The 14,976-nt window shown below is 39.7% G+C and overlaps 2 protein-coding genes across 3 annotated transcripts in view; one reads left to right on the top strand and one right to left on the bottom strand.

Annotated features, from left to right (window-relative positions):
• ATP5F1A (ATP synthase F1 subunit alpha) overlaps window positions 1-14,976 on the bottom strand; it is a 521,274-nt gene that overhangs the window by 122,079 nt on the left and 384,219 nt on the right. The window lies entirely within an intron of this gene.
• ARK2N (arkadia (RNF111) N-terminal like PKA signaling regulator 2N) overlaps window positions 1-14,976 on the top strand; it is a 91,259-nt gene that overhangs the window by 55,515 nt on the left and 20,768 nt on the right. The window contains exon 3 of one of the 2 annotated variants that reach the window (XM_049781562.1): window positions 9,782-9,964. The exons of the other annotated variant lie outside the window; for it this stretch is intronic. Within the exon in view, the coding sequence (XP_049637519.1) occupies window positions 9,782-9,964 (183 nt within the window). The remainder of the gene's footprint in view (window positions 1-9,781; window positions 9,965-14,976) is intronic. 2 annotated transcript variants of the gene reach the window in all.

The following is a 14,976-nucleotide window of genomic DNA, read 5'->3' as shown; positions in this document are numbered from 1 at the left end:
AAGTCAGAGGAATGAGTCATCTCATGGATTTATTTGTGTATATGTAAGCATATCTGGATATGCACGATCATTTTTAGAGTTCTGAAATAATTTTATATGGTTATTAATGTTATAATTGACAGGTTGGGGTTATGAAATTATGTACCAGTCAAAGGAATTTTAATAGATTCAGGCCTTCCTAAGAAAAAGAAATTTCTGGGGCCGGGCGGTGGCGCTGGAGGTAAGGTGCCTGCCTTGCCTGCGCTAGCCTAGGACGGACCGCAGTTCGATCCCCCGGCGTCCCATATGGTCCCCCAAGAAGCCAGGAGCAACTTCTGAGCGCATAGCCAGGAGTAACCCCTGAGCCTCACAGGGTGTGGCCCAAAAACCAAAAAAAAAAAAAAAAAAAAAAAGAAAAAGAAATTTCTTACTTAAAAGTCTAATTACTTTGGGGGGATATATTTTAATTGATAAAGGTTTTAGACTCTTGTTTTAAGAGCAGATTGAGTTAAAAGACTGATTCTTTAGTTCTCTCACTGTCTCTTTTTCTGCTTTTATATACATTTAATAGCAAGTGTCTCTGTATATAGGGTCAGCTTTCAGGATTTATTACATAAAGCTTGTATACAAGTCAAAATGTAAATATAAGATCATTTCTAAGGTTTGGGACCTTAGAGAGAACTGCATGGGCTAGTGCGGTCTTTGAAGGTGGGAGATTTGGTTCAGTCAGTACTGCATGGTCCCTGAGTTCTGCCAGGATCATGACCATGGATCCATGCCAGGGGTCTTCTGAACAATAGAGCTGGGAGTGGGCCCCAAGCACTGCGAGATATGACCCCCCCAAAAAAATACAAGATACTAGATACGTTTGTAGTGAAAGAAATGCTGTAGTGTATTTTTGTTGTTGTTGAGCAAAACAGCTATAATTGATAACACTGATGCTTTTTATTTTTAATATCAGCTGACTTTGCTTGTAGTACAGACCTGTGAAAATTATTGCTGTCACTGCTTTTTAGTGACAAATTGTAGGCAAGTTATCTTACATAGGAGACCCTTGAAAATAATGGTTTTATAACACTTTGTTTACCTATTGTTGATTTCTCTGTTCCTTTTGTATTATTTAGTACATTGAGGGTACATTGAAAAAGATTTTGTGGACATGTCAGAAAATACAGTATCATAAGCAATTTTAGCAAATCAACTTAATTAAATTTGTTTTTAAAACAAATTGTTCCCAAAGGAAAGTTCTTGTCAAATTCTCTCCTAAAGTGGTGTTACATGCCCTCAATTATTGTATAGCTAAGATAAATTATTTGAATAATTTTAATAATGGATATTTGAATTTTAAGCAACATAAATTTCTATACTTTCATTTTTAAAAAATGTTTTCAATTCCTCAAAATTTTTAAGAAAGCTAATGGGAGCTGAAACCAAAATGTTAGTTTACTAGTATGTTAAATGACTACAACTTATAAAATAGAAGGCAACCTAAAAGATGAAGAAGTAATAACCCATTAGGAAGTGTATCATTTTGTAATTTAGGAAGAATGCTATCAAATTATTGTGATTTTAATTTTATTTGTGTCATCACTATATCTTATCTAACTATGCTTTTCAAGTGTAATAACTCAGCTAGGTAAATAAAAATTTTTTTTAAATAAAATGTTTCTTGTTACTCTCTTGAGAGTAGTTCACATCATCAGCTCTTCCTGAATCAAGAAAATCATGTTTTCCATACTGAAATAAATGGTATTAGTTTGTAGTTAGTATAACTAACAATAGATTTTACATAATGTTTTGGCATCATTTTGAGGATCTTAAAAATTGGTGTGTTGAAAGGAAATAAAATAACAATGTTCATATTAAAAGGTGTGGTTTGTTTACTTTGTTTTTTTGTTTTTGGCCCACATCTGGTGATGCTCAGGGCTTACATCCTGGCTCTGCACCCAGAAATTACTCCTGGTGGGTTTGGGGGACCATATGGGTATGCTGGAGATCAAACCCACCCACATAGGCTATGCCTGAAAGACAAATGTCCTACCCCGCTGTACTGTCTCTCTAGCCCCATGATTTATTTACTTTATATGTCTCAATTTAAATGTTTTTATTTACACAATTAAAATTGAGCAATTTTTTAAGGAAATAGTAGAAAAAATGTATTTTAAGGAGGAATACTCAAAAGCTCACAATCCTTAGCAGGGTATGAATACAGGGAGTATGGCAAAATCATAACTGATTTTTTTGTTTTGTTTTGTTTTTTGAGTCGCACCTGGCATGCTGGCCCTTCTGCATGCCTTACCTCCATGCTATCTCTTCAGCCTCAGAACTGATTTTTTAATTCTCTTTAAATGTTGTGTCAATATTTTCATATTCTCCATAAACCCTTCTAGCAGGTCATAGATTTGTCCTTGACACAGATATCTTGAAAGATGGTGATCTCTTCATTCAAAAACTCTGCCTTCTTCTTTTATAGGATCCCTTGAGTGTCGTGATAAAATTACCTAAGCTACCTTTGAATAATCTCTTTTGATTCAATTTTCCCAGTGCTGTATTTATGGCTCACGGTTAAAATTAAATTGTTATTCTTTCTTGTGATGAATTTTTAAAACTCTTCTGGCTACCTTGAGTATTTGATTTTATTGCTTTATTCCTTTCACAAGTAACTTTTAATTAGTTTCATAGGTAATTTTCCGGGGGGGGGGGGCACACATCCAGCTTGTTATCACTATAAAGATAGAACCCTAGACATCTCTCTACTTTGAAATGTTTGATCTATGTTTTTAATAACCAAGATAAATGTAATGTGCATAGTAGATAATAAACATTGGTTTAGGTTTTTTTTTTTTTTTAATATTTTAAGATAACCTTACTCCTAAACATGCTATTTCAATGCATGACTGTTTCATTTCCATTTAACACGATATTCTCAGACAACTTCCTTTGTTTCTGGGGTTTTTTTTTAGGGGGGGGGCAAACTCAGCACTGTTCAAGGATTATTCCTTACTATACTCAGGAATTATTCCTGGTGAGCTCAGGGTAACTATTGAAATGCTGGGGATTGAACCTGGCTCAGCTGCCTGCAAGGCAAATGCCCTACCTTTATCTCTAGCCTTCACTTTTTTTTTTAAAAAGATACTTGGTTTTTGTTGTTTAGTTTTTCTAGATATAACACTTTTCTGCATAGACTTCATCTTTTTTTGCTTGATATCTTTCTGAGATGCTTTGAAAAATAACTTTTTTTATTCATATTGTTTTAGATGCATTTGTTAATGCTTAAACACAGTAAAATTATTAAATGATCTTGTCTCACTTGCAAATTGAAATTTTTATCTTGGTAAATATTTGGATGTTCCATGAAAAGATTTTTTTGGGGGGTTGATTTTGCCAATGCAACCCCCCCCTTTTTTAAAACTTGAGGGCATGCCTACAAATGCTGGGGTAGCTAGCAGAGGCAGAAGAAGCAGATGGTCTTCTGGTTTGGTGCTCAGGGGGCCTTATCACACTGGGGGATCGAATCTAGAGCTCCTTCCTATATACAAAACATCCCCCATCCCCATCCCGTCCTCTGTGGCAACTCTTGAGGTTTGTCCTTTTCCTCAGTATGTTCAGGCTTGTCCCTCATTCCCTTCCTGACACTACCACGTTTTACATACCCTCTATTGACTAGGTAGTTTTTTTTTTTTCTTTTTTTTGGTTTTTGGGTCACACCCGGCGTTGCTCAGGGGTGACTCCTGGCTGTCTGCTCAGAAATAGCTCCTGGCAGGCACGGGGGACCATAAGGGGAACCGGGATTCGAACCAACCACCTTTGGTCCTGATTGGCTGATTGCAAGGCAAACACCGCTGTGCTATCTCTCCGGGCCGACTAGGTAATTTTTTACCTAGTCAATTTTTAGAGGACTTCACTAGGATACTGGGGGCCATTGGGAGGAGCTAGGCAGACTCTACAGTGTACCTAAATACCGTCTCCGGCCCTTTGAGCTAGCTAGCTTCCTGGCGTCATGCTGTTGCGGATTTCACTATCTGGTTTGAGGTTCCACGACTTGCACTTTTCCCCTTCTTCCCTGTAACCTGAGATTCCCACTGGTATTTGCTTACTGCTCCTTTTCCTGTGTAAGGGTTGTCATTCAGCGGCCAACCTGGAAATTTACCTACTTTAAGTGAACAAACAAGTGCCCCCAATTGCATCCAAAGTGTCTACCATCTCCGGATCATTCTAACATGCCTCCTCCCCTCACTGCCCTGCAGTGGTACCACCCACTTTGGAAGGTGTTGGAGGTAGTAGAGTTGGGCTTAGATCCTTTTCATGACTGGGGGGACTTTGGCATAAGGAGACAGATTTTTCAGGGTCACTGAGACAGAAGAAGAATCCTGTTTCACCTAAATTCTAATCAGACTTTATAGAGAGCAGCACTTAATCTTCTGGCAGGACCCTGTAGGCAAGACAATGCTAAGTTTGAAATAATTGGTCTCCCTTTGCCTTGAAGACACTTTATCTGGATACAACCAGACTGACATTGTACTTTATTTTTATTTTTCATTATTATTTTTTATTTGTGGGGCCACACTCATCTCTGCTCAGGGCTTACTCCTGACTCTGCTCTAAGGAATCAGTTTTACCTGGCTCGGGGGACAGTATAGGATGCAGGGAATTGAACCAGGGGCAGCCGTGTGCAAGACAAATAACCTACACACTGTTTTGCTCCAGCCTAACATAGAACTTAAATAAAACGTGTGTTTCTGATGATACCATGACTTACAAATTGGGTTAATCTGGGATCAGTAGGTATGATCTCGGGGCCAGAGAGATAGCATGGAGGTAAGATGTTTGCCTTGCATTCAGAAGGTTGGTAGTTCGAATCCCAGCATCCCATATAGTCCCCTGAGGAGCGATTCCTGAGCATAGAGCCAGGAGTAAACCCTGAGTGCTGCCGGGTGACCCAACCCCCCCCCCCAAAAAAAAGAAGGTATGATCTCAGGCAGCTATATTTCCTTCCTTCCTTCCTTCCTCCCTCCCTCCCTCCCTCCCTCCCTCCCTCCCTCCCTCCCTCCCTCCCTCCCTCCCTCCCACTTTTCTTTCTTTCTTTTTTTGGTCACACCTGGCGGCGATCAGGCGTTATTCCTGGCTCTGTGCTCAGAAGTTATGCCTGACAGGCTCAGGGGACTATATGGGATGCTGGGATCTAACCCAAGTCCATCCTGGGTGAGCCACATGCAAGGCAAATGCCCTACTGGTGTGCTACCACCCGGCCCCAACAATATTTTATTTTATTTTCTGGTTTTTTTTTTTTTTTATTTCTTGGGCCACACCCGATGATGCTCAGGGGTTACTCCTGGCTTTGCGCTCAGAAATCACTCCTGGCTTGGGGGACCATATGGGACGCTGGGGATTGAACTCAGGTTCGTCCTGAGCAGCTGCGTGGAAGGCAAATGCCCTATTGCTGTGCTGTTGCTCCAGCCCTTCAACAGTATTTTTCAATGTCTGTGTGTAGGCTGAGCACATCAGAGTTTACATGCAAAGAATGGAATCAGGCAGTGCTGATTATAATGGGAAATTGGGGCAGTGGACCGATAGTTTGTGGGTTTTGGGGCCACACCTGGTGGCGCTCAGGGGTTACTTCTGGCTCTGTGCTCAGAAATCATTCCTGGTAGGCTTAGAGGACCATATGGGATGCCAGGGATAGAACCTAGGTCCGTCCCAGGTCGACAAGTGTAAGGCAAATGTTCTACCGCTGTGCTATCGCTCTGGCCCCTATTCATTATTTTTAACCCTCATAAATCAAACCACAAATTGAATAAACCGTGTCATACTACAACACAGCACTGTAACCTGTGTACTTGCCTTAAAACACTGGTCTATACTTTTCATGCTGCACCTGGGTTTGCCATGCATGTTCTCCATTCCCTCAACAACAACAACCAGTTTATTTTGGTTCTAATAAGTAGGGCTCCGGTTCCTTATTTGTAAAGTGGTGAATGATGTAATTCAGAGACTCTAAAAAACCTGTGGCTTTGCTTAGTCAAACTTGAGTTTATCACTGATAAATTTAGACGTAACGGTTAGATTTTGGTTATTACATTTTTTTTACATTATTTCCATGCGATGTAGAAGAGAATATACTAGATTTGAAACTAATTCACAATTAAATATATATAATACAAAATATTCAAAGTCAGACAAGGATCAATCTCACAGTACCAGAAATGTATGACACGCATACATCTGGCTTTTTTGTTTGTTTGTATTGGGGCTTAGGAACTATTTCCAGTTTTGCCATGTGGTACTATGTGGTACCATGTGGAATTAAACACAGAGTCTCACACATGCAAAGGGCAGATGCTTGGTTCCTGAGTTATATCCTTGGCCCCATCATCTGTATTTTGGTGTTTAAGAAGTGCCTATACTTTTTGTTTTATTTTGGCAGTGCCAGACACTGAAACAAGCTCTGATGCATGCAGGGCATGTACTTGACCACTGAACCACATCCCAGCCTGATATTTGAAAAGTTAGTATCTATATATTAGGGGGTCAGAGATGATGAGATCTATTTCAGGCGTAAAGTGGATGACCTGACATTTACTTATTTGGTACCAGAGAGTGAATGTGCAAGGCAAGTGCTCTACCTTTGAACTATATTCCTGGCCTCTTAGATGAGTTGACCCCAAATAAAATGTACTTCGGTTGTATGATTGCCACTCTATACATTTTCTTGTAATTGTAATAATTAGTTGAAATTCTTAAATATTGTAATTGAAAGAAATAGCACTTTGACTAACCACAGACCAAGTAGTTCTGTACTGTGTAAAATTTACCTCTATAAAGAGCTGCTTTTAATAATTCTAGAGAAACCAATGAGTTTATTATTATAAGTGCGTGTTATCGGATTGTGACCAAAGTGAGATTTGAGCAGATGTAGAGTTTGGGTGGCCTTAAGTAAATGCTGTACGTGCTTTAACAAATTAGGGATTAGAAACGTTTCCACATCTAACTTTATCAGAAGTGCTATTTTGATGTGTTTGAAAGTCAATATTGTCTTGGTAGCAATGCAGCAATGGGAAATAATCAAGTGAGAGGAAAGACTAAGTGTCTCCTTATTTCATCCTATAATAAAAAAAGGGAAGCATTGCTAATTGCTTTTATCAGTGTGCTTAATTTTTCTACATCTCCTTCAGGAGCCTGAGCTTTTCCCTATCAAATTTATTATTTGTTTGTTTTGGGTATTTAGAACTTAATCCTGACTCTGCTCAGGCATCACTTCTGGCGGGACTTGAGGAATTGTACATTGTGCTGGGGACAAAACTCAGCTAGTGCCTTACCCACTATGTACTATTTCTCTGACCTTAAGTAGTGTGGCTTTTAAAAAGCAGATTAAAATCAACCATAGGATTCCCTTACCTTTGTTCAGTTCTGTTGTGTAGCAGGAATCATATTTTGAAAAGGATACTGTAAATTGCCAAATTGTCCTTGCCACTTAGCTAATACTCAGTGGTTCAATGCCCTGACTCTTAAGTGTGTTAAACATATTTAATCTTGGCTTATGAATGCTAAATTTAAGATGGACTCGGAATATAAGATCCTTAATAGTCCCTTGTTAGAAGACCAAATTGGAAAGGCAACTAGCCATTCTGTGACTTTATTTAAGTTTGTATAGTATTGATTTGTGTGACTATATTGGAAATGAAAAATGACAGTGATTATTTTCAATGTTGTATTATTTAAGATATAAAACTATTGCTGTCTTTGTTTATGATAAATACTAAATTTAAGCTAAGCTATAAGGGAAGCTGTTTGGAAATATGGAAGCTACAAGAAGGAAGCCAGATAACAAGTGTATGCTTGTGTTTTCTACTGATGAAGACTTTCAGTCAAGTTATTTCCATGGGTAGGTGATGTCACTCTGCATGTACACATACACTTATATTTTTGCATGATTATACATGTAAGAGAGGTACAATTTTGACTAGACTGTTGACCTCTTGTCTCAATTAAGTGGTTGGGTGGGGGTATGAGGGCAAGAGATTGGATGGCATTCATTAGTGATATATAAAATTCTTAAATGAATATTTATTTTGTTTTGCCTTTTTTATAAACCACAAACACTTGAAAAGTACTTTAACAATACAATATTTGGTCAAATAGTCAATATTGTACTTGACCCTCATAACTTCTGCACCCTAGTATTTGGATATCATAATAGTATCTTGATTTCATAATATTTTGAACTCTGACGAGAGCTCCACAAACAACACCCCCTTTTCTTTTTTTAGAAAAGCAGAGCTTTAACCATGAAGCAGTTTTTCTTTTTGCTTTGAGCTAAAATCCATTAACAGCTGATATTGAGGCCACACTGGAATATTATGCACTTGATTTACCCTCTTGGGGGAATGTGAAATTACTTTTTAAAGTAGTAGTTAGCCAAAATGGTTATGATCGTCAGAATTTTATAATTGTACTGTCTATTTATACAGTGGTACTTACCAGCTCATTTGCTTTGGTATGTTTGGTCATTTTTAAAAATTATTATTTTTAACAATGTTTTTACACCAACCTATGGTTTGGGAACTTAGTTTTAAAGGATAAATATCAAATGTGTTCCATGTTTTGCTTAGGGACAAGTTTACACAATGGATATATGTATTAAAACAGTAATCCTTCATTGTGTTCTATTATAATGATTCATTGGCATATGTATTCCTTCATAGTCAAGAGTTTCATAAAGTAGGTGTGTTTAATGTTAATTTGTTGGATGATGTTTAAAAATGATTTGCTTGCACTTTATAAATAGCTATTTAGGGGAAGAAACAGCATTTATTTCTGTTTTATTCTAGAACAGATATAGTGTGGTCAGGGGTAAGATTTACCTTTGAGCAAAATCTTTGCTTTTTTTGCTGTTATATTAGAAAAAGGATATCATTAGTATTTTAAAGCATGAATAGTATTATAAGCATGAATATTAAGTTATTTTAGCATGATTTGCTGTAGCTTAATTGCTTTGGAACACAGCTGCTGTTTTTCAAGCTAGTTAGATTGATTTGGAAGTGGAAAGGATCTTTTAATTTTCCAGTAAGAACTTTAGCCTCTTTCTTCAAAATAGCCTGTAAGATTGTTTATAATTTCCCATGTGGACCGGTTGTCTTTCTTATGGAAAAAAAAAATAAGTATCTCTTATAGGACATCCAAAGCAAAATCCTGAAAATGGATTTTGTGATTACTATCTTTGCTATAGATTGACATAGAATACTTAACACTCCGATATGATAAAAAGACTTTTACTGGAAATAGTTAAATAGAACTCTTAGTGTTTTTCCTTATTTTTTTGAAAGTAGGAAAATATAGATATATTTGATTTTCTGTTCTACTTGGGACTTTCAGTATTAGCTACTAAGAGAAAGAACTAGATTTGTTCTAATAGTTTTAATAGTTTTGATGAGTTTTTTCTTAAAAAATAAAGTCTGTTTCATTTTCTCTAACATCCTCCCCCTTTTCTTAGTCTTTTTGCTCTTCAGAAGTTTGATGGGAACTCGGTGTGACCTTGTTCAGTGTAGTCTTGTCTTCTGTTTGCCATCATCTTCCTTTTCCTCCTGAAAGTGTTTCTCACTGATATAAGGGTGTAAAGCTCAGTTACCTTTCCCACGTTCACCTCATGTGAAATTAGTTGTATTTGATGTGTAAAGTGCAGCTTTTCTGATGAGGTCAAATCAGAAAGATAAAGGCAATTGGCATTTAGAGGACTCTTAGTGTTTTCAGAAGTATTTTTCACCCCACACATTAGATACAAGTATACATTTTCTTTCCTCCCTAGATGGACCTCCAGTTGTAGCTCATTATGATATGTCTGACACCAGCTCTGACCCAGAAGTGGTAAATGTGGACAATTTATTGGCGGCTGCAGTAGTTCGAGAGCACAGTATTTCTGTAGGCGGCCAGGACACAGGAGCTACCTGGAGGACCTGCGGGCTTCTAGAGGAGCTGAAGGCGGAGGCAGGTTGGTCTCCCTCCCCACTCCCTGCTTTGACGGTGTTTTGTGCATGTCACCTGGGCAGCTGTTGGCCTTGTCGTGGACCCAGTGGAGGCAAGCAGGCCCACTGGGCATGGGAAAGATTTGGGAAGCGTGGCACTCATCTTTTCTAGGCAAGAAGGAAGTGAAAGCCATCGTCCATACAAGACTGGATTCACTTTGGTGTCAGTAGACATTTCTGTGGTAACAAATACTTAACATATATGAAAATTACCCAGATGACTTACTTCAGTGTCTCTCCCCACACCCCTGTTCTGCCTCCTCACTTCTCAGTGGCCTCTGCTCTGTACAGCCACCTGACATCTCGAGGAGCCGTTTGCACCTGCCTCATAAGGCCACTGCTGCTTTTCCTTTTCTGCTTCTGTTATCTTAGTAAAATTCCATCTACTGCCTTGCATTATTTGTCTTGGTCTAGTGATTCTTTTTTTGTTTTTTGGCTTGTTTGTTTGAATTTTGGACTACACCCAGATGCATTCAGGTGTTCCTCCTAGCTCTGCATTTAGAAATCACTCCTGGCAGGCTTGGGGGACCATATGGGAACCCAGGGATTGAACCCCAGTTGGCTGTGTGTAAGGTAAACACCCTACCCTCTGTACTACAGCTCTAGCCACTGGTGATGATTCTTTGTTTTGTTTTGTTTTTTGTTTGTTTTTGTGTTTTTTTTTTGGGGGGGGGGTCACACCTGGCAGTGCTCAATGGTTATTCCTGGCTCTATGCTCAGAAATCGTCCCTGGCAGGCTCGGGACCATATGGGATGCCAGGATTTGAACAACTGACCTTCTGCATGCAAGGCAAACACCTTACCTCCATGCTATCTTTCCGGCCCCTGGAGATGATTCTTAAGAGTGAATCAGATGACACCCCCCCTTTAATCCATTGCTGTAGCCTCTAAAAACTTCCCAGTTTCTCCATTAATCTGGTTCTCTGTTGTCTTTGTTCATCCTGAACCTTCTACTAAAAATGCTAGTTTGGAGGTAGGGCATTGAGCGACCCTCTGCTGTATCCTTTGTATTTTCTTTCCTGTTAGCTTTCATGAGCCTTGATGCAACCTGGTAGATTGATCATTGCCTAAAATACTATTGCTGGGGGGTGAATTTTGTATGATAGATATAATGATGGGTTATCATTAAAAATTTTTAAGATTGAGTTTGTTAGGAGAATAAAACATGGGGAAGAAGTATCACAGATCATTCTAAAGTCTTTCCTAATTTATTGGGACAAATTTAAGATTTATTGGTTGGGTTTCAGGCTATTTTGTTGTGGCAAATTTTGGAGTTGGACCAAAGTATGGTTCTGACTATGGTTTGATTGCTAAGTGCTTATTGGACCCTGGACAAAATGTCACTCCTCTGGATCTCAGCTTTTATATGTATAAATACGTGCTTTGCACAACAAGGATTTTGATAATACTTTATATCAATGGAGAGCAGTTACCAAATTTTGCATAATACTTTTTTGTTTTTGGGTCACCCGGCGGCACTCAAGAGTTACTCCTGGCTCTGTGCTCAGAAGTCACTCCTGGCAGGCTTGGGGGACCATATGGGATGCTGGGATTCAAACCTGGGTCCATCCATCCTGTGTTGATATCCTGCAAGGCAAACGCCTTACCACTGTGCTATTGCTCTGGCCCCATAATTTTTAAGATAATTTTATGTTCTGTATACTGATTAATTTGTCCTCTTTTTCAACTTATTTTCACTTGAGTTTTGCAACTAAATGTAATAAACTTAATAAGTTTGTGGGTCGGGCGGTGGCGCTGGAGGTAAGGTGCCTGCCTTACCTGCGCTAGCCTAGGAGACGGACCGTGGTTCGATCCCCCGGCGTCCCATATGGTCCCCCAAGCCAGGAGCGACTTCTGAGCGCATAGCCAGGAGTAACCCCTGAGCGTCACCGGGTGTGGCCCAAAAAACAAAACAAAAAAAAAAAAAAAAAGTTTGTGATAAACTTGGTAGATTCTTGGGGGAAAACATGAATAATTACCTTTTTTTTGCTTTTTATGTTGAGAATTTTATTTTGATTATCGCAGAGAATTATTGATAGATAAATTTTGTTCTATAAGAAGACCAGCAACTGTTTCTGATTTCATGCAATAAATATAGGGTTTAGGGTCTCAGAATATCATTGAGGTCCTCTCCATAGAGGCTAGATCACACAAGATACAAGTTAATTATGATCCTCTTTCAAAAATTCAGTCACAGGAGCCAGAGCAATAGCACAGTGGCTGTAGGGCTTTTGCCTTGTAGGCGCCAGATCCAGATGGACCTGGTTGCCGAAGTCAAGAGCAATTTCTGAACGCATAGCCAGGAGTAACCTCTTAGCATCACTGAGTGTGGCCAAAAAACAAAAACAAAATTCAGTCCCAGAAAGATATAAAACATATTACACAAGTATCTAACATGATGTTTTTTTGTTTGTTTTTCTTTTTCTTTTGGGGAATGGAAGAAATTTGGTCCTTGTGATGATCGGGGCTTACTCCCTCCTGGCTCTGTGCTCAGGGATCACTCATGGTGGTTGCAGCTTAGATGTCATGATTTCAGTGTTGTTGAGTCCATGCTTTGGGTATATAAGCTATACCACTTTCCCTCATCTGATGTGGATATTTCTATTTATTTAAAAATACATTTATTGCATTATCTGTAAGTTTTTATTTCCAAAGTTTGTCCTTTAAAAGCATGCTTTCTTTTTACTTACGTAAAATCAAAAAGTTTTAAATTCCTCACGCTTCCCTTTGTTTTGATTTATTTTGGTGGGTGTTGAGGGCACAGGCAGCAGTGCTCAGGGTTTACTCCTGTCTCTGTGCCCAGGGATCAAACCCAGTCGGTTATATGCAAGGCAAACTCCCTGCCTTCTTCTATACTGTGTCTCCAACCCCGCCTTGGTTATTTTTGTGTTGATGAGGGGCAGGTGGTATTGCTCATTTGACATTATTGTTTAAATTCTTGATTGTAGTACTCTTTGGACGAGGGTGCCACACACTTTTTGTGGTATCCTCAAGAGTCCCCCAAATAGTGCTACTGTCAGGAAGATAATCACTTGCTTTGCTTGGCTTTGTCTTTGGGGGTATAATTGGAAGTACTCAGGGACTACTCTGTGCTTTGGGCATCCTCCCCTGGCAGTGCTGGGAAACATTTTCTGGGGATTGAACCTGGACCTTCCACATGTGAAGCAAGCACTCTAGCCCTTTGAACTATATCTCTCTTACAAAAGAAGAGCCATACTTGTTAGTAGGAAAAAAATTCACAAAACATTGAACTGAAATGATAAATTACAATTTATTTTGTCATTGCGATTTAGTGTTTCACTGTTTAGTTATATTATACCTGTATTTACCCATTTTCCTCTTTTAAAAAAATTCTTGTAGGGGCCAGAGAGATAGCACAGTGGTAGGACATTTGCCTTGCACACAGCCAACAGAGGACAAACCCGGGTTTGACTCCTGCCATCCCATATGGTACCCAAGCCTGCCAAGAACGATTTCTGAGCGCAAAGCAAGGAGTAATCCCTGAGTGCCACCTAGCATGGTTCAAAAACCCTCCAATTTTTTTTCTTGTAGGGGCCACACTCAGTGATACTTGGGCCAGAGATTATAACTATATGGCCTCTTCATGCAAGTCTCTGTCTACCACTTGATCAAGCCACATTCCTCATCAAATTAGACACATGATACAGCCACAAACATTGATGTGTCTTTTGGTACCTTTGTATGATACTTACTCTAGGATGTCATATATATAGATCATGTGTGTATCAGGTTTGGGTTTTGGGCCACACCTGGATACTCTCAGATACTACTCTTGGTAGACTTGGGAGACCTTATAAGATGCTGATTGGCCAGCCCAGGACAGCCACATGCAAGGCAAATGCCCTACCCGCTGTGAAATAGTTATGGCCCATGTCTAGTTTTTAGCTGTTGTTGTTTTATAGGTCTTGGTGCAATTGTAAACTCTACAAGAGAGTCCCCTGGTATTTTCTCAATGAATCTATTCATTGAAGTAAGGTAGCTTTAAATTTCTCTCTCTCTCTCTCTCTCTCTCTCTCTCTCTCTCTCTCTCTCTCTCTCTCTCTCTCTCTCTCTCTCTCACTCTCTCTCACACACACTCTCTCTCTCTCTCTCTCTCTCTCTCTCTCTCTCTCTCTCTCTCTCTTTTCCCTTCCCCTTCCCCCTCCTCTCTCCCTCCCTCCATCTCCCTCTCCCTCTTCACCTCCTTCCCCTTTAGACACTAGTTTACAATATTGTAGATTTTGTGATTTGTATTTATTTTTTTGGTTAGGTGTTACACCCAGCAGCACTCAGTGTTACTCCTGGCTCTGTGCTCAGAAATCACTCCTGGCAAGCTTGGAGGGACCATATGGGATGCCAGGATTTGAACCACCATCCATCCTGGATCAGCTGCTTGCAAGGCAAATGCCCTACTGCTGTGCTATCTCTCCGGTCCCTAAGGATAAGGTGTTTTTTGTTTTTTTTTTTTTTTTTTTTTTTTTTTTTAATGGTTTTTGAGTCATACCCAGCAGCACTCAGGGGTTACTCCTGGCTCTATGCTCAGAAATTGTTCCTGGGGGCCGGGCGGTGGCGCTGGAGGTAAGGTGCCTGCCTTGCCTGCGCTAGCCTAGGATGGACCGCGGTTCGATCCCCCGGCGTCCCATATGGTCCCCCAAGAAGCCAGGAGCAACTTCTGAGCGCATAGCCAGGACTAACCCCTGAGTATCACAGGGTGTGACAAAAAAACAAACAAACAAACAAACAAAAAAAAAACAAAAAAAAAGAAATTGTTCCTGGCAGGCTCAGGGGACCATATGGGATGTCGGGATTCGAACCACCATCCTTCTGCATCTAAGGCAAACACCTTACCGCTGTGTTATATCTCCAGCCCCAGTTTTTATGAGACTTTTTTTTTTTGGGGGGGGGGGGGTCCATATCTGGCAGCGCTCAGAGGTTACCCCTGGCTCTGTGCTCAAAAATCGTTCCTGGCAGGCACGGG

This window comes from Suncus etruscus, chromosome 10 (assembly GCF_024139225.1).
Source record: "Suncus etruscus isolate mSunEtr1 chromosome 10, mSunEtr1.pri.cur, whole genome shotgun sequence".
In the NCBI taxonomy this organism is placed as follows: Eukaryota; Metazoa; Chordata; class Mammalia; order Eulipotyphla; family Soricidae; genus Suncus; species Suncus etruscus.
The sequence above is the reverse complement of the archived record's forward strand: the minus strand, read 5'-3'. Positions and strand labels throughout refer to the sequence as shown.